At 50.9% G+C, this 19279-nt stretch overlaps 1 protein-coding gene across 4 annotated transcripts in view; it reads left to right on the top strand.

Annotated features, from left to right (window-relative positions):
* Positions 1 to 19279, top strand: part of GALNT14 (polypeptide N-acetylgalactosaminyltransferase 14) — a 215223-nt gene that overhangs the window by 121397 nt on the left and 74547 nt on the right. For all 4 annotated transcript variants that reach the window (XM_003481255.5, XM_085019690.1, XM_085019691.1 and 1 more), the window contains exon 2: positions 12678 to 12847. In XM_003481255.5, the coding sequence (XP_003481303.2) occupies positions 12678 to 12847 (170 nt within the window). The remainder of the gene's footprint in view (positions 1 to 12677; positions 12848 to 19279) is intronic.

The following is a 19279-nucleotide window of genomic DNA, read 5'->3' on the forward strand; positions in this document are numbered from 1 at the left end:
CCTCCTGCCGCCCCCACTCGGCTGCTGCTTTCCCAGCCCGGCTTTCAGAGGCAGACCAGAAGGTACGGTCCTCTCTGCTGCCTGGAAAGTCTTAATGTTTAATATGCTGGGAGAGGCTCTTTCATGAGGCCGAAGACGGTCAAGCCAGGGGGCGCCTGGCACTGAGCCACCTAGGGAAGGAGGCAAGAGGATGCCACCTCTGCAGATTGAAGATCCTGAGGCTGGAAGAGCCCACAGAGAGAATCCTTGGGAAACTGAAGAAAGAGGATGGTGTTGAAACATGTCAGGGTTGGAGTCATGCCATTGGCATTGACTCCCTTCTTTTGGGAAGAAACTGAACCCGAGACTTAACGTAAGGCATTGCAGGAGGAAAGAGGGCGGGTCAGCGGGCTGGGATCCCTGCTTCTGCAAGTCCAAGCTGAGAACGTTGGTGGATGGAGAGGCTCTGGGCAACGGGGCTTTGATGGTTTCTCCCTCCTTCCCAGAATAGTGCTCAGCAAAAGTTGAGATGCTGAATTTTCTCGGTCACCAACCGGAGTCTAATTTTAATGCGCTAAGGAAATGGATTACTTCAAGGGATCTTGGAGTGAGTGTTCTTATGAAATAAAATGTAAACCAAAACAGCTCTAGCCAAGTGATTAATCTCTTCCTGAGGTATCAGAATTGTAAATCTGGATTCCCACAGAGTCCCATGTGTGGTTAAAGGGAGAGTACGTCTTACTCTGAAGAAGGCTTTGAAAGAGAAAATCACTGGGGGTTAAAAGAGGTTGAATTAAAGTGTGAGAGATGCTGGCACTTTAAATCCCTCTCACGGTTTGGGATTAACCTGCAGAAGGGATCAGGCCATGGGTGGAATGGACAAGACTGGCGGGTGAGGAGCATGGCATTTGGGGAGCCCTTATTAATGCTTCCTGAGAGGAATGGCCCTGTGTGTATTGTTTACATAAGCAAGTGCTTTAGAAATCCCTTCTTCATAGTTCGTGCCACGGGCGAGGTTCCTGCTGGGCTGTAGAGATGGTCAGTATTTAGGACAGCCTCCTAAGGGTTTCTCTCACTTTTTTCCACTCACTGGCCTTAGCACTTGCTGTGTCACCTGCAGTGCTAATTTTGCCCTTGGTGGAGGCAGGCATCCCTCCCCTCCCCAGGTTCAGCAGCCCTAATGCCCAGTCTCTGGGTCTGCTTTTGACATAAAAGGGCCCCTTGCACTGAAAGCCAGCCAGCGGCCCCCATGGCGTCCTGGGAGATAAAGTCCCTTCAAAGTTCTCCATGCCAACCCTGCACCTACATATTCAGTAGCTGACCCAGATTTGAGGGAGCTGGAGGGTATCTGGATGTCACCTTATTTGCAGAGCGTATAGAAAATGTGCTAAGCCCTGGGCCCTCATGCACACAAGGGGGAGATCTAGCCCACGCCTCGGAGGAGCCATAGAAGACAGAGGAAAAATTCTTCTCAGCCAAGAGCTCCAAGCGTCTTGCTAATGTCACCTTTGGGGAAATGAATGACAGGGCTTAGGGGCACGACTCTGAAACTCTCTTTTCAGCCAGAAGGTCTAGTTTAACTCCTTTGGACCTGCAGATGAGGGTAGGTGTTTCCAGGATAGCCTTGGAGGAAAGCATATGGTGGGGCTCCTGGCGGGAGCCTCCTCCCCGTCCCTCCCTCTTCTTAGCAGGGGCTGGCTTTGGAAACCTCCCTCCGTGAACAGCCCTCTGACACTGCAGGTCCTGGTCAGGACGTGACGGAGCCCACCTGCCTGGGCTTAATCCCAGCACCTCTAGTTGTATGACCTTGGCTGAGTCCCTTGAGCTTCCCACATCTCCGTTTCGCCTTCAATAAAATAGGGTTCATTATAGCACCTGCTTCAGGTTTGTTCTGGGGATGCAAGGAATGATGTCTTTAGGACAGAGCCTAGCACACAGTAAATGCCACAAAACGCTTAGTTGTGGTTGCTGTTCTGAGTGACTAGGTCCAGTGAGCGAGATAATCGCCAATCTCCGTTTCAAGTGGGTCCCTTGCCTCGGCTTCCCGCAGCCATCTCCATCCTGACTTCTCCAAGGTCCCCTTTGCCTGAGAAGAATGTCGAGGGTGATTTGGTGAAGCTGCCAATCTTGCTGAACACGTTCCTCCAGAAGGGCTGGCCCTTCTAGCCAAGTCCCAGGGGGCCCGGAGAAGACCCTTTGGGGCCAATGCATCCAGAGCAGGAGAGGGACCAGCGGTCAAGCAGGGAGCCCTGATGTCCAGGGCTCCTTGGCCTCATGGGAGACTTGGGGTCTCAAGCAGGTTCAGGTTTCTGACCTCACCCCTGAGATCCCCAAGTCTCCTCATCCAGAATCACCCAGCACAGCTTCCGTACCTGCCCCAGGCCCCACCTCCACACACGTAAAAAAGTCAATTAGCACAGGGTCCACGAAAAGCTCAACTTCTAGCCTTCCCAGCTAGAAATTACGTGTTTTAAAAGCAGTTTTCTGGTAGTGTCATTTGCATGGCACACTTATGCTCAAACCCATATCTGAGTTGGAGCTTTTGGATGAATGAGCCCACCTGAGCCCCAGGAAACTTCGGCATTGACAATGACCTTTGGCTTTCATCCCAGCCAGACAGTAAGGGGGTGCATCCAGTCACCTGAGGATGTAGCCAGAGACCCAATTTCTGCCACAGGGAAGGAAGAAGCTAAGGGCAGAATTAGCTGACTGGCTTGTAAAATTGTAAATTTCTCTCTGTTAGCATTCAGTCCCCCAAAGAAATAATAGTAACCACAGCAGCGTTGACAGTAATAATATGTTACATTTGCATTTTGTTTTGCCATGCAGTTTCTCCTGTCTTATCTCATTTTTGAGACCTAATCCAGGCCTGTAAAATTATGTAGGGTAGAGGTTAGTATTGCCCTTGGGATGGAGGAAGAAGCCAACCGCAGGCACAGAGCGGAGCCAGGTTGGGACCGGCTTTCCCGATTCCTGTCCTCTTGTGGCATCGACAGGACCATGGAAAGGAATTATAGGATCATCTCTGGGGCTGTGCCTCCCCTTCTCTGCCATCTCCACCTTCCCACACACCAGCTCTCTTGTCGCCGCTGCGTTTCTGCCCAGATGAAGGGCCCTTGAAGAAGTCACAAAAGCCTAACATTTACAATGAGCACTTGTCCCCTTCATTTCATCCTTTCCTCCTTTATCTTTCTTTACCCTCCTCCAGGACCCACCCTGGGTCATGTCACGAATGTGATGTTGTGAACATGACATGTCATGAACATATTCTGTGACTGACCCTGGGTCACGGTTATGTAGCCTGTAGGCCAGACTTACCCCATGGGTGTATTTCGTTTCACCTTAAGGGGAAGTTTAAGGCAGTGTCACTAGGCAGGTATTATGTGGCACCTGCAAGGTCTTCGCTCACATTTGTGTTCCCAGTGACCCTGAAGGCAGGTTCATTTGTGACCCTTGCTGCACACCGTGGTCCAGTTAGGCCCCTGAATATTGCTTGCCTGCCCAGCTATTCCTTGAGGCCAGTGAGGTTTCTGATAATGCCTTAGGATATTTCCTGGCCCTGTGCAGGTGAAGAGGGATTTCTTCTGTCACTGGGAAATCCAGATCTTGTTTTTAGTGTTTTGTTTTTGTCCTGCTCCTTGTGAGTGAGCCTCTGACCATGGTGCCCATCTCTGTCGTGCTGGAGGCCACTCTGGCCATGCTACTGGACCACCTAGGAGGAGCTGGCCTCTTCTTTTGCACCCCTGCCCTGGGAGACGGCTGCCGCGTCACCCTAGCAGACCTGCCCTCAGCCCGATGGGTGTCCCTGTGCCCAAGATGACTCAGCTGTCCACACCAGAGACAATGCATTTCAGTGTCCAGTTCTCTTTAGCTGGAGGCCTCCCTTCCTGCACCCACTTCCAGCTTCCTCTCCCTCAGCCCAGGGCTTCTCCTTGGTTTCCCCTGAGCACTGCTTCTGTCTCTTCAAGCCTGTGTCCTCCAGCATCAGCCTCTGTTACTTACAGGCACAAGCACCCTCCCTGCACCACGATGCAGTTCACCAAATCCTCTTCCTCCTGAGCCACGTGTGGTTACTGGGCTCCCTCCCCACTTGAGCTCTTGCTTCCTGGATTTCAGAGCTGGAAGGGACAGAGGCTTCCTTTGTTCCCATGCTCTGTTTACTGCTCCCGTCTTAGAACACAACAAGGATGCAGAAATCAGTGATGGGAATGGGACGACTCTCCCTCCATCCTCATACCCACCAACAGCTGGGAGGTGTTCTGCCAGCAAACAACAGATCATATCAGGAGTCCATCTCCATAAAGGAGCTCTGGGTTTGGTCTTTGGTGGTAGAATGTATAGGACGTTGGGTAGGCAGGGAGTTGACATGGAACATTAGAGCTCTGGCACGTGCAGGGGGACCAGACCTTCCTGCCCAGTCACGCGCATTTATACTTTCCATGGCACCTCCCCTTTATGCTAATTAGCAAGCAAATTCAGCTCCTTATAAGGCCCAAATTGCATGAGATTCTTTTTTTTTTTTCCCATTCCAGAAACAAAAGCTGGGCTTCTGTCCATTCTGTTAATCACATTATATTTCACAGTTGGAGTTTTCAGGCAATTAGAATAATTCTCAGAACTTTTCTTCTTCCAGAAAGCTCAAAGCATCCCCCAAAGCTGTATTTGCCTCTGATGCACAATTGGAAAAGAGGTGATGAGTGTGTACATGGGGGTGGTTGCAGGAGGAGAGAGCTCGGTGGTGGCTCTTGTCAGAAACTGAATGAGATTAAAAGCAGCAATGCAGAGAGGTCCAGCTATCAGCCCCCTCTCCCTGCAGCGGCCCTGGAAAGCCACAGCAGACCCAGTTTCTCAGCACCTGGCTCTTGAAGGAGCAGAGGTGAGAAAGAAAATGGGGAAAAGAGCCAGAAAGAGGTAGAAGAGAAAAGTAAACTCATCCCTGCTGAATTATCTGCCACCTCATTTGGTCTGAGAAATAGCCCTTTCCTCCTCTATTATATGTCCATTCCATCTATCAAATTCTTTAAAGAGTGACTTTCATATAATTAATACTAACCATTAAACTACAACATTGAAGGAGCAATTGCCTAATTCTGAGGAAAATTTAAATTTATCACCAGCACCCGAGATAAAATGAATACTAAAGAGAAGGAGAGAAAACCGTGCAGAAGATAAATAGAAAGCCAAGTGGGATATTGACTTGATCCTTCTCCAGTGCAGGGTAATTTGGCTTCTAAAGTGAGTTAGATCATAATAAATTAAATTTAGATTTCTGCACATCAGTTAAATAACTCCCAAGACAGAATTCCAGTGAGAGGAAGGGGTGATAATACATGGTGGAAATATTAAAATGGAGATCTTATCTAATAATCCATAATTGATGTGCTGTCCCTGAATGAAGGAAGATTTCACAGCTCTTTCCTTTGTCATGAGCCCAGGTGGGTGAGCAAAGGGCTGGCTCACCCCTCCTTTGTTTGAGTGGTTCCTGTACATGGTGGGGAGTCTCTTAGCTGCAGCCACTCCTCTCCCAAACCGTTCACACTAGGTGGGACTTCCAGAACAGTGCTAGCATAATGAGAGATTATGCTGTCCTCTCCCCTGCCTTGACTGGCCGTGGGAGACATAACATCACTCCCCACCTGGGTGGATGGCAGAGCAGTAGAGAGGCCAGCAGATCCTTCTCATCTTGTGACTTCCCAGCAGGGGGAGCAAGGGAGCCCTGGGGATGCGTGAAACATCCGGTGATGGGGAAAGAACACAAGCTTCGAGGTCAGAAGGCCTGAGTTAGGATCTGAGAAGTGAAACGAATCCGACTAGGAACCATGAGGTTGCAGGTTCGATCCCTGGCCTTGCTCAGTGGGTTAAGGATCCGGCATTGCTGTGAGCTGTGGTGTGGGTCGCAGATGCGGCTCGGCTCTGATGTTGCTGTGGCTATGGTGTAGGCCGTCAACAACAGATCAAATTCGACCCATAGCCTGGGAACCTCCATATGCCGCAGGTATAGCCCTAAAAAGACAAAAAAAAAAAAAAGATTTTCCTTCTAGAAAACCCAGCAATGTAGCAAAAACCACATTTGTTGTTATTTGTATAGGATCTATCTGTAATTTAGCATGAAGGTCCTCGCAAGTATCTGGTCTGATATGGGGCTAAGAGCAGAGGCCTCCAGCAGGTAGGAGGCAGAGGTGGTGCTGGGAAGCCAGAGGCTGTGGTCCTGAACCAGCCTGGACCCATGGAGATGAGACGTTTGAGCCACACAGCTGGCATAAGAACTGGGTCTGCGGGCTTTGAGACACACTTCTCAGTGGTGTGAACTTGAGCAAAGTATTTATCCACCCTGTGCCTCTGTTTCCTCATTTTGAGATTTGAGGATGCAATTTTCGGTTGTATATTAACTTTGTAAGACATCATTTGGGGGACCTCCTCCCTCGCTACTTCCCTCTGAGGTTCTGACAGGGAGCTATAATGGGTGATTTTGTGTGCCCACGAAGTATCAGGCATTATCTGGGCACAACAATTCCGCCGAGCAGCTTCTGTCTTGGAAACCTGGGTATAAATGTCAGACTTATCGTGGGCAGTGTCGCTTCTGTTCCATGCCTACAGAAGTGTTTCAAGGCTGTCTGAATTCCTTGATGTAACCCACCTGACTTCACTTAATCTTGTTCATCCTTGATTGTTGGGTAGAGGTTTTGTACTCCTCTGTGTCGTTTTTTCCGGGTTGCAGGTTTGATGGGATGGAACCGAAGGGTGGGAGCTGGATGACCCTGGGGGACTCAATAGTTGCCACTAAATATCTGAAGGGTATGAAAAAAGTCAGATATCCCCAGGGGTAAAACCAGGCCCCAAAGGGAGATAGTACCAGGAGACAGATTCCGGTTCAATATTAGAAGAAAACATCTAGAAATTACAGTCCCTTGAGGCTTGGGGTGAGCTACTTGGGACCTCTGTGTGCCTGACCGAACCCAGGAGGGAAATCCACTGGGCTGTGGAATGTTCCACTGGCGTTTCTAACCTTGGATGGAAAGATAAATTGTAGCATCTTTAATCAGGTATATCATTTGTTTAAATTACTTAATGAATTTTATTATATTTATAGGTGTACAACAATCATCACAAACAAATTTTAAGGCATTTCTACCCCAAACCCTCAGTGCATTCCCCCCACCCCACAACCTGTCTCATTTGGAAACCAAAAGTTTTTCAGTCTGTGAGTCAGTATCTCTTCTGCAAAGAAGTTCAGTCTGTCCTTTTTTTAGATTCCACATGCAAGTGATAGCATTTGATGTTGGTGTCTCATTGTCTGACTGACTTCACTTTGCATGATTTCTAGGTCCATCCATGTTGCTACAATTGCTGGTATTTCTTTCCTTTTAATGGCTGAGTTATATATATATATATATATACCACATCTTCTTGATCCACTCCTCTGTCAATGGACATTTAGGTTGTTTCCATGTCTTGGCTATTGCAAATAGTGCTGCAGTGAACACTGGAGTACATGTGTCTTTGCAAGTCGTGGTTTTCTCTCGGTAGATGCCTAGGAGTGGGATTGCTGGATCAAATGGTAGTTCTATGTTTAGTTTTCTGAGGAATCTCCATACTGCTTTCCACAGTGGTTGCACCAATTTACAATCCCACCAACAGTGTACTAGGGTACCTTTTTCTCCACACCCTTTCCAGCACTTCTTGTTTGGATGACGGCCATTCTGGGTGGTGTAAGGGGTACCTCATAGTGGTTTTGATTTGCACTTCTCTAATAATGAGTGATGCTGAACATCTTTTCATGTGTTTTTTGGCCATCTGTATGTCTTCTTTGGAGAATTGTCTGTTTAGATCTTCTACCCATTTTTTCATGACCTTTTCTCGTGTTAGTCTGTCACATTCTCTTCTTACTGAAGGTATCTGCCTGCTGAGGGTCCCCCTTTCCTTGCCCTGACTCTCAGGATCCAGCCCACTGCTGGGAGGAGAATGACTGCCCAGAAAGGGGGTGTGAAGAGCAGGGGGGGAGATAGTGAAAAGCGGTACAGACATCCTTACCTGGAGGAACATCTCTAAGCAAAGAAAGAACTGGACTGGGAAAAATGGTGGGAGACATGTAGAGAGCCTGTGAAGAAGACCAGGAAAATGGCAGTGAGGCTGTGATAAGGCAGAGTCACTTAATGGGTGAATGCACGTGAGCCAACCCTAGGCCCCCTGGGCTTAAAGCCTGGCTCTAGGACTTACATCCATGTAACATTGGGCAAGTTCCTCTAGCTTTCTGCCTCAGTTTCCCCTGTTATAATGGGGATGATTGTATTGGTATCAATGATAATTAGGGTTAAATGTAAATACTTATGGGGAGTTCCTGTCATGGCGCCGTGGAAACGAATCCCACTAGGAAACCACAAGATTTCGGGTTTGATCCCTGGCCTCACTCAGTGGGTTAAGGACCTGGCATTGCCAAGAGCTGTGCTGTAGGTTGTAGATGAGGCTCAGATCTGGCATTGCTGGTGGCTCTGGTGTAGGCTGGCGGCTACAGCTCCAATTAGACCCCTAGCCTGGGAACCTCCATGTGCCGCAGGTGCAGCCCTAAAGAGCAAAAATAAAAAATAAAAAATGTAAGTACTTATGGCACATATAGGTGCCCCCCCCCGGGGTGTTAGCTCTTTATTACAGGGTGAGTCTGAGACGTTCTCTTAAGGGTCAGGTGCAGTTCTGAGCAGGATGGAAGCCTTAGCAAGGGCTGGAGATTTTCTCATTTAAATTAGAATGATATCAATAAGAGGGAATTAGTAGTACCAAGCTGGGGGAGAAGGGGAGAGAGACAAAAATATTAGTGGGAAATAGAGGCAGCTTCCTAACAGAAGGGCAGGCTACACTCTTGATTCCTGCGCCAAATAATCAGCCTGAAATCAGAGTGAGAGGAAACAGACCAGGGAAGGCGGGAGGAGAGGGGATTCAAGATTCTGTGCTGGGTAGGTGGTGGGAGGAAAGAGATGAAGCAGCTTAACAGATGTGCTTTTGGGCTTTCGCTTTTGGTGCCAAATTGTTTAAGCGCTGGCTTGGCCCTGGGAGGGGCGGGGGTGGCTGATTTCATCAGATATTTTCTATTTAAAAGATTGTTTGTGGTCTTTTGAAACACACCCACTCTTGATTGAATAAATTCCAGTTTGAAAGTCAAGTGGAAGCAGCTGGGAGGGGCCAGGTAGGTGCTGGCCCAGCTCTGGGGAGGGCCCTTATGGGGGTTCCTGGGTGTGTGTTCTTGTTTTGGAAAAGAGTTTCACTTCCTGTGCTGGGAGGTTTGTAAAGGTGAAAATATCCATCCAGAAGCTTTCTTGATGTCCACCTGAGCTGGAAGGCGAGGACCCCAAGGCAGTGGCCGGACACGAGGACTTATGAATTGAAGAGCTTGGAAACCAAGTCCAGATTATGACTGGACGTATCTGGCCAAGTCAGTGCCCCTTCAGAAATCCCGGGAGGACCAAGTCTGTTCTGGGGCAAGCAGGGCAAGAGGGGCTGGCCCTTCCTGCAGGAGTGGCCCCCACTCCACTCCTCGGGGAGTGGGGGGGTCTTTCTCTGCCCATGCACCCTTAGGAGAGAGGACACTCCTTGTTCTGTGGTCGATAGATCAGACCATGATGCTGGGAGGTTCTGGGGAGAGCCAGCTTGGGGTCGTGTCTACTGGCTGTCCAGCACGGATGAGCCACCTCACCTTTCCGAGCCGACCCCGCCCCGTCCCGGTGGAGGTTGCGTGAGGATTCCGTGGCAGTCCCTGCAAGCTGCTTTGTAAATAGAAACTGCTCTTCCTTTGGTAGGGTTATTTTAAGCACAGCCTCACCATTATTTAGTACATCAGATATCATTCTAGGAACACCAAGCTCCCCAGTATAGGGAGACACCCCTCCCCCCACCATGGATCTAGTGCAGCAAACTGTTCAGTTTCTCTTGCCAGGCTGGCTGCTGCTCTGGCTCTGGGCTTTCTGGAAGCCAGCTGAGTTCTCATGGCACCATGTCCAAGGATGCCAGGGAGGCTTAGCTGCCCTTAGGGTGGTGATTGCCAAGCAGAGGAAACCACCCGGCCTTGTGCCTTCTTGGCCCTGAGCCTGGTCTGGTGTGAAGAGAGAATAGAGGTTGGGAGGCAGCCAAGAGGCTGGTTGAGTGCCCTCTCTCCAGCCCCTATGCCTTCCATGGCACTGGCCCTGCCACTTGCTTCTCCAGCTGATGGATGGAACTGTCTACCTGGGCTCCAGCAAGCTCCCCTGCCCCACCAGCTCAGAGGACTGAGGTCACCTCCTGAGTGGTCTCTCTATGGTGTGCTCCTCCCTCCACCTCATCCTACACATGTGGCCAGAGACACTTTGCCCCCGACTGCTTCATACGAGACCAGCTGTGTTCTAGAATTTTCTTTCACTCCTGATTTCCTTGCAGTCCACACTCTGGCCTCCTTATGCCTGAGGTGGCCATTCCCTGAGCAGATGCTCCTCCTCTGAGCCATCCTGTCTTTTATCTGGATTTTTACTGCACACATAATTCCCTTCTCCATCTCCCCTTAAGCAGAACAACATCCCTGCTCATCCTTCAAGTCCTGACTCATTTGATGCTTCTTCTGGGAAGCTGTTCCCATTTCCCTCCCTGCTCTGTTCTCCGTGTCCTTGTGCAAGTCTCTCTGGGACACCGCAACCCGCTGGATGGCCAGGGCCTTCCATCCCCACATCTCCCCTCCCTGGCACACAGGGGCCTCATAATTTACTTCGAGATTTGCTGTGGACTTAAATCGGTCATAAGACTGTCGGAGCCCCATGGCCCTACCCCGCAAGAATAGGAAGTCAGGGTCGCCCTAAGGTCATGTTCCAAGCACAGGTGACAGCTGTCAGGCTGTGGCATGGCACAGCACAGGCTGGGGGGTTCATACACCCCTGGAATGCCTCCATGTAGTAGCAGTATCACAGGACATTAATAAAATCAATTATTGGATAAAAATCACTGGTTTCCGATGCTTCATTTTGTGCTATTAGCAGGAGAATGCTGTTCCAAAAGGAGATAACAGAGAGAGAGAGATCAATTACCAGATAAGATGGAGTGGAGCCTGAGATGAAGTGCACGTGGGCCAGCCGCCCTCCCCCCCCTTACCTGCCAAATGTGGGCTGGGCACCTGCACTGCTGTCTGCGGCGCCTGCCCTGAGCCCACTTGTTATGAGCCCCAAGTGCAAAAAGACATCCTTGTCAATGATGGGATGGGTGGTACCCGGACAGCTTCAGATACTTGCACAGACACAGGGTCAGTAACCCATGAATGAACATCTCATCCTTGGTGACAAGGCCAGCCCCAGGGCTCCAGCCCTCATGGTCCAGGTCCGAGCCTGGTCAGCAGGTTCTTCCAGATTCAGTATTCTTTGCGCTTTGATAAACCTGAAAGGTCTTTGTTGATCCAGACTGGCTCTCCCCCAGTGGAGGCAGCACTGCCATCCACTGGGCAGTGGCTGTCAAGGGAAGGAGCCAGCTTGCCAAGCCTCTGGAGCCCACAGCTCCTGTGGCCTATGCGGAGTCTCTGTTGGCTGCAGAGCAGTGGAGGAAGCCCGGGCTCTGGGCAGGAGCCGTCCCCTACGTTTGTGAATCCCCTCGTCTCCTCCGAGCTGGAGGGCTCAGGATAGCCGGAGAGAGAACCCTGCTTTGGGCTCTGCCACAGTCCAGCTGGACACCGCCAGACAAGCCAGTTGCCTTTCTGAAACCTGTCTTCCCTACTCTGCAGAGGGTCTTGGGGAAAGTGAAACAAGATTCTGAATGTGGAAACCACCTCCTACTTCCAAAAGTGCCATCTCCTCGTACGGTGAGGGAGAGGACTTGCTCCCCCATGGAGGCTTGTTAAAAATAATCACAGATTCCTGGGATGCAGGAAGAAAAGGACACACAGAGTGTCTGCCCAGTGAGTAGCACACCTTTATAGACGGATCGCCTACTTCTCATCACTGCCTTCCTTTGGCAGAGGAAGGAATGACCGTCAGTGTGCCCCTGCTGTGTGCCAGCCTCTGCGCTTTTCACCAGGTGTCTCTGGTTGCCCTGGAGAAGTGGCTTCTGGGGTTGGTGTTCTAGAATCCCAGTCCCAGCCCTGCTGCTTCTTAACTGTGGGATTTTTTTTTGGGGGGGGGTCTTTTTTAGGGCCACATCCATGGCATATGGAAGTTCCCAAGCTAGGGGTCCGATTGGAGCCGCAGCTGCCGGCCTACGCCATAGCCTCAGCAATGACAGATCTGAGCTGCATCTGCAGCTTACACCACAGCTCAGAGCTACGCTGGACCCTTGACCCACTGAGAAAGGCCGGGGGTTGAACCCACATCCTCATGGATGCTAGTTGGGTTTGTTACCATGGAGCCACAACGGGAACTCCTTAACTGTGGGATCTTGAGCAAGGTACTTGGACTGTCAGGCTACTTCCTTGTCTGTGTTGTGGGCACATGAGCAACACCCATCTCCTAGAACTGCTATGAGGTTTACATGAGATGATGTGAACACAGGTCCTAGCACAGTGCCTGGTATGTGAGCACAGCGCTCATGACATGGAGGCTGCCACTGTCATCATCGTTCCTTTTGTTGCTGATGGTTTTATTAACGTCTTTGAGCTAAACCTCGCCTGCACGGACCTAGTCTCTGCGGCCGGGTGCTGACAGACAGAGGGGCCTGGGAGGGCGGGGAGCCATTCTCACGGACTTCCCGTTCATGTCACACAGGTTTCGGATACTGACTGGGATGACCTGTGGGACCAGTTTGATGAGCGGCGATACCTGAATGCCAAGAAGTGGCGTGTCGGGGACGATCCCTATAAGCTGTATGCTTTCAACCAGCGGGAGAGTGAGCGGGTCGCCAGCAACCGGGTGGTCCCGGACACTCGCCTTTTCAGGTACTTCCTCCCAACCCCTCCCCACAGTCATGCCAGCCCCACAGCAGGCTTGATGTGTGCGGTGCCCAGGGCCAGGAAGGGGAGCTGGTAAGCCACTGGTTACCACTTGGATATAAGGGGTCTGTGATGTGGTCCTGCACCCTGTCTGTGCTGCTCATGGCCACGAGCCATCCCGAAGCACCCCATGGAGAGGTGAGCCTCCCTCACCTGCACCTCCCCGCCACCCAGGCACACCTGCCGTGAAGTCACGGAGCACTAAACACCCTGCAGCCAGGGCCCATTTTCCCTTGGCAGCTTCCCAGAGCCTGGCCTGGCGTTTACCCTGGGGGAAGGCAGGATGGGCATACCCCTGGGAAGTCAGGCTGGTGGCCTCTTCCATCGCTCGGAGAGGTCCTTCTTCTGACAGCCTGACATTTTTCACGTGAGAAGAGAAGCTGGAAGGGCCTCTTCCCTTGCCACTGGGTCCCCCTCTGCTTGGAGCAGCCCTTTCATGCAGCCTCCGCTCCTCTGTCGCCTTGGTCAGGCTACCCCTTCAAATGGGTTACAGAGATCAGGCCTGGGACAATGTGGAAAGCTCTGCTTTCCAGCAAAAAGAGGCTTTGAGATGGCACTTCGCCTCATTACCAGTCCTTATAGCGTCCGGCTAGCCCTTGCTTCCTGGGGAGGCCTGAGGAAGCAGGCCAGTCTCAGCCAGCACCTCCCTCCTAGCCTCCAAGCGGAGGCCCAGTGATGCCAAAGACCCATGAGGGCGTGTTTCCTGTCTGCCACAGGAACTGACTTTGCACCCCAAAAAGCAGGCGGGCAGGCTTGGGGTAGAGGGGCTTGAAGGCAGTGCCAAGTCGAGAGGCTGGAGGATTGGTGTTAGCTTCTTGGCTTTCCATGTTTGTTTGGGCCTGTGGGTACCGAAGGTGGACACTGGGGTTTAGGAGCAGGGCAGTAAGAATCTTCATGCCTCATGAGGCTGGTCCACCGGGTGGTGCGTAGACTGACAATAGGGGAAGGCAAGGGGACTCGGTCACCCCCAGGAGGCTGCACAACTCAGAAACTGTGTCTTGTCCAGCTTGTGTCCTGGGGAGGGGCTCCACCAGACCTACTGAATCATCATCATTCCTAAGAGGAGCTGGACTCCTGGGTTCTCCATGAATAAAGCCAGGGGGCTGAATGGGGATGTGACCTGTGGCTTCTTCTAACTCGGAGTCTGCGACCTTAACTCTCTCCTAAGTCCCTTATAACCAAAGAGCCAGGGGATGGGCTTTACCCAGAACACTCCTACTGCTCACCGGAAAGCTGCTTAGGTCAGAGTCTTGTATTATTCCTATTAAAGTTCTCTAGCACTTAACCCAGTCCTTGGCACCTGATAGGACTTTATTTAACTAGGAAATTCCCCTTGTGGCTCAGCAGGTTATGAACCCAACTAGTATCCATGAGGATGCAGCTTCGATCCCTGGCCTCACTCAGTGGGTTAAGGATCTGGTGTTGCCGTGAGCTGCGGTGTAGCTTGCACTTGTGGCTCGGATCCCGTGTTGCTGTGGTTGTGGCGTAGGCTGGCAGCTGCGGGTCACATTCGACCCCTAGCCTGGGAACTTCCAGATGCCATAGCTGTGGCCCTAAAAATTTTTTTAAAAAGGAACTTTATTTAAATATCAGGTTATTTTATTTGGCTGAGCAGAGAGTAGCCAATAAGAGAAAAGGAAAGAGGGAGGAGGCAGAAGGCTGAGAAACTCCACTGGAGCTCAAGTGGGTTGTACTTTCCTTGTCTTGAGTCCAGATGCCAGGCCCTCCAGAGGGACCAAGGAACACGTCCTGGCCAGGAAAGGCATCTGTGCATTTGGGTGAGAGCTGTTGGAGCCGCCTCTGAAAGTTTCTGCCTGCAGCAGGGAGGCATCAGGCATTCACTGAGCAGGCAGATTCTCGAGAATCCCTGAGCAGAACTGAGGTCTGCATTCAGCTGTGCCATGATCCAAGAGGCAGAAATGAAAGTGTTTCACAAGGGCTGGACACAGCGGTAGTTGTGGGTGAAGAACCCAGCCTGTCCCCAAGGATATAAGTCCCCCATGTCCGGTTCCAGGCTCCACGCATGACCCAGTGTGTTTCTGCTGTTCAGTAAGTGTGATCTTCTGGGATTGTAGCAAGAAGGAAGAGAGGATTTAGACAGAGTACAGACAAGCCTTTGGGAAGACAAAGAGGAAAAGCGTATCAGCCATATGTCTGCCTCAGGATGCCGACCTTGCTCTGTGGGAGCTGAGATTGTGTTACTCAGAGAATTTCAGATTTATGGACCCTAATCTGAAGGTGCAGGAAGGGGAGAGGACAGGGCATCGGGAATGAGGCCAAGGTCATGGTGGCAGGGGTATTGGGCACCTACCGTGTGCTCAGCCCCAAGCGAGCCCTGGGAGAAGCCACCAAATGGTTAGCCATCTCCAGGCCAAATTTGGTACAGCACTGACCCCAGGTCTGGATCACCCTTGTGGTGATGGGAGTTCCAGAGACTGGCAGAGCCCAGTGCTCCTCCCTCAGATGGGTCCTGTTGGGTGGTCCCACTTCCAATCCTTATCTCTCAGACAGCCTGTGTCCATGAGGTCGAAGTCACCAGCAAAGTCCCTTAATCCTGTGATTCCAGGCCCCTGGCTGTATCGTGACTTCATCCTGGGGCAGCCCTGGGGCTTGCCCGCCTGAGCTGACAGAGCCCTGGGACCCATTCTTGAGCCCTGCATGTCCAAGCTCAGACCAGCTGTGGCTGCTGGTGACCCGCATCCACTTGCCCAGGAATTCTCAGTGATGACTGACACTTAGGGCGGGATAACTATGTGTTGTGGCAGGCACGTCTTGTGCCCTGTAGGATGTTTAGCAGCATCTCTGGCCTTTACCCACTAGATGCCAATAACAGCCCTTAAATCGTGACATCCAAGAATGTCTCCAGACATTTCCAGATGTCCCCTGGGAGCAAAATTGCAATGAAAATCCCTGCCATAAAGCCATCCCTGCTTGGTTACCTGATTTATCAAGAATCAAATGTGAATGTGCCTTTTCAGCCGCAGCAAAAGGATGAGGCCATGTCTTCCCCATAAGGCAGAGTCAAGCAGAAGGCAGTACAGCTCCAAGGTTAGCGACACAGACTCTGGGATCCCATCATCCTGTTTCCAGGCTTGCCTGTGCTGCTGACCAGCTGAGCAAACTCTCCATTGCCTGGCTTCTCTGGTCCACATTTTCCTCTTTTGGAAAATAGGGCTAAAAATAACAATGATACCTACCTCATGCATTTTTTAAATAAGGATCAACTAATCTAGTATTTACATACTCTTTAGTAAATAACCAAAAATCTTTCATTGTTATTATTACAGGGTAATAACGTGGGCAGGCTGGCTCTGCAGGGTCCAGAGTGGAAGGGAAGGTGGGGTTCTCCAGAGAAAACCGAAGATATTCAGGCAAGAGATGCAGCCAGAGTACGAGGAGGGCACCTGGGGAAGATCACTAGGTTGTCAGGAGTGGTGGAGGGCAGGGAGGAACAGCCAGGTGTCCCAAGGTTAAGGTCAAGGCTGGCGAAATGGGCCAGAGTATTGGTCATGAGCAGGAGGCCCAGCAGTTCTCAATACAGGAATCTCATAAGAATCACTTAGGGAGCTTTTAAAAAATGCTGTCACCCAGCCCCCAACCAGCTGAAGTGTCTCTTTTCTGAGCTCCCCAAGTGATTCTGGTCGGAAGCCAGCAGCCGTGAAGAACTGCTGCTCTGAGTTAAGTGTTTCTCAAATTTAAATCATCTGAGGCTCTCGTCAAAACTCTGATTCAGCGGGTCTGCCTGAGAATCTGCATTCCTAACCAGCTCCCAGGTGCTACCTGAGCTCCTGGTCCAAGGATCACACTTTAAATAGCAAAGGCTTAGAAAAATGGTTCTCAAAGCGTGGTTTCCCAAACCAGGGGACCGGCAGCATTGGCATTCCCTGGAGACTTGTTAGAAACACATATTCTGGAGTTCCCATTATGGCTCGGCGGTAACAAACCTGACTACTATCCATAAGATTCGATCCCTGGCCCTGCTCAGTGGGTTAAGGATCCAGCATTGCCATGGGCTGTGGTGTAGGTCACAGACGAGGCTTGGATCTGGTGTCTCTGTGGCATAGGCTGGCAGCTGTAGCTCCAATTCGATCTACTAGGGAACTTCCATTTGCCGTGGGTGTGACTTGAAAAAAGGAAGGAAGGAAGGAGAGAGGAGGGGAGGGGAGAGAGAGAGAGAGAGACAGACAGACAGACAGAAAGAAAGAGGAAGGAAGGAAGGAAGGAAGAAAAAGAAAGAAAAGGGAAGGGAAGAAAAGAATATTCTTACACTTCCCACCAGAACTCCTGGGTGAGGTATTCTGGGGTGGAGCCTGGCAATCTATGTCTCAACAAGCACCACCAGTGATGCTGACGCCCCTCCCACTAGCAAACCACATAGCAGAGGCTGGCACAGCAGCTTCCTTTTGTGGAGCAGCTGAAGTCCATGGGTGCATTGGGCCAGTCAAAAGGCCCAGCATCGAGTAGAAAGTAGAGACCCTCAAATAAGTCTGCCTCCATGCCCACATGCTGCAGCCCTCTCCCTCTGTCCAGGTGACGGAATTCTGTCTCAACCCCTATGGCAACCTCTGGTTTCTCTAGTTCCTTCCTGCCCCTTCCTCTTCTCCCAGTTTCTTCAACCACAGGATCTATATGCTGCCATCTCTTGGCAGTTGCCAACACCAAGAATCTCCTACTTGGCCTACCCTGCAGTCCTGGCTTCTTTGTGGAACCCCACCCCAAGGACACAGCTTTGCTTTCCCTGTCCATGTTCCCATCATGCCTTGTAGCTAAGGTTTTACTAGTTATGACACCAGTTGCCCTCCAGGGGGAGAAGTCTTTGATGTGTGATAGGAATTCAGTAAGTGTTGAACAAATGAAAGGGAGAGTAACCCTGGAAGACAACTGCCTCCTCTCTTTGCATCTGCCTTATGAGCAAATAGGACAAGAGGAGCTAGAGGAAGCTTTCTCTTCCATACTCTTCCATCCTCAGGGGTTTAAGATAAGGGATCAGGAGACTAGCTTCCTTTAAAGGAAAAAGGCCCTTTTCCTTAAAGAGTTCTCATTACTGAAAAGAGTGAAGAAACAGCCTGCAAGAAGGGTCTGAGCTTATTAAATTTGCTTCCAATTTTCCTACCAGAGTAATTGGATTGTGATTTATAGGATGCGTTTGGACAGTGTCTGAAACAGAGGGCTATTAGCTGAGCATTAGCGTGGGTGCTGCTGAGAGGGCAGGCCCTGGGGAGAATGGCTTAGGAATCCGAAGATGCAGCAGGTGGAGTGAGGAGGGGAGAGAGGAGGAAGGCTGTGGCGAGTTTTCACCCAACAGCTCACTCTGCTGATTGCAAAGTGAGAGCACTGGAGGTGTGGAACCCCTGACAAATAAGTCATGGTGGGGCATCATGTGACAGAGGAGGCCCAGAGGGCTTTGGGGCTTTATTCCCTAAATGGAATGGGACAGTCACCATTTTTCCCTTGGTCCTTAGCCCTGTGGAGTCCATGGTATTTTGCAAGAGGCAACAGGGTTCACCTGGAGCCTAGGATGACCAAGGGGAGAAGTAGAAGATCAGACTGGCTTTAAATGCTCCATTCCAGGGTTTCCAGGGATGCCCACACACAGGGTGGTCTTAGGAATGAGTGTCTGTAGTTTTCCGTGGATCTACTCATTCACCTGGTGGGGTTGGCAGCCTTCTCATGCCCCCTCCCCCTCACCCCTTATGTAACATTTGACATTTACACAACGTTGAGATGGAAACCTGCTGTCTGGAGTCTTTAGACATCTCTTTGCTGTGGCTCAGTCTCCCCATCCCCCATTCAGGTCCTGTGAGGGCAGTGGGGGCATGATGACCAGCAGTGCCCTTCCGCCCCTCCCTGCCCCTCCCTTGGCTTTGTTTTCTCATCTGTAGTTGGACTCAGTGGGCCTTATCATTCCTTGGGTGCCACATGATTGTAGATGAATTCGTTCTTCCCTGGCTGGCCTTCTCTTTCCAGATAGAAACAGATACATACACCCTGCTCTCCCACCCGCCTGGTGTGAACATAACACGGGGTATATCATCAGGGCATCTTAGTTCCGAATTTTCCCCCTGAGGCCCATAATTCTGTTAACATGGATGAGAGCCTTAATTGCCAGGGCATGACCTAAGTCCTGCAGGGTCACAAGGATGAGCAGATGTGGCTGCCTGCAATGGGAGGTAGTGCTGGTGGTGTGCCATAAATAGCTATTGCAAAAATGTGAGGAAGAGATAACACTAGCTGGGGTGAGTCTGAGAAGATTTCCCAGGGGAGCTCTGCTGTTTATAAAGCATTGGCTGGTCAACAAAGAGTCCTCGTTTTCCAGTCCTGCCACCCCCACCCCTGTCACCACTTTCTGGTGACAACAGCTGGATTTGCCATCATCCA

Source organism: Sus scrofa, chromosome 3 (genome assembly GCF_054392235.1).
Source record: "Sus scrofa isolate SSC_HxYL_T2T_F1_AM1 chromosome 3, Sscrofa_HxYL_maternal_Yorkshire_Landrace_v2.0, whole genome shotgun sequence".
Classification (NCBI taxonomy): Eukaryota; Metazoa; Chordata; class Mammalia; order Artiodactyla; family Suidae; genus Sus; species Sus scrofa.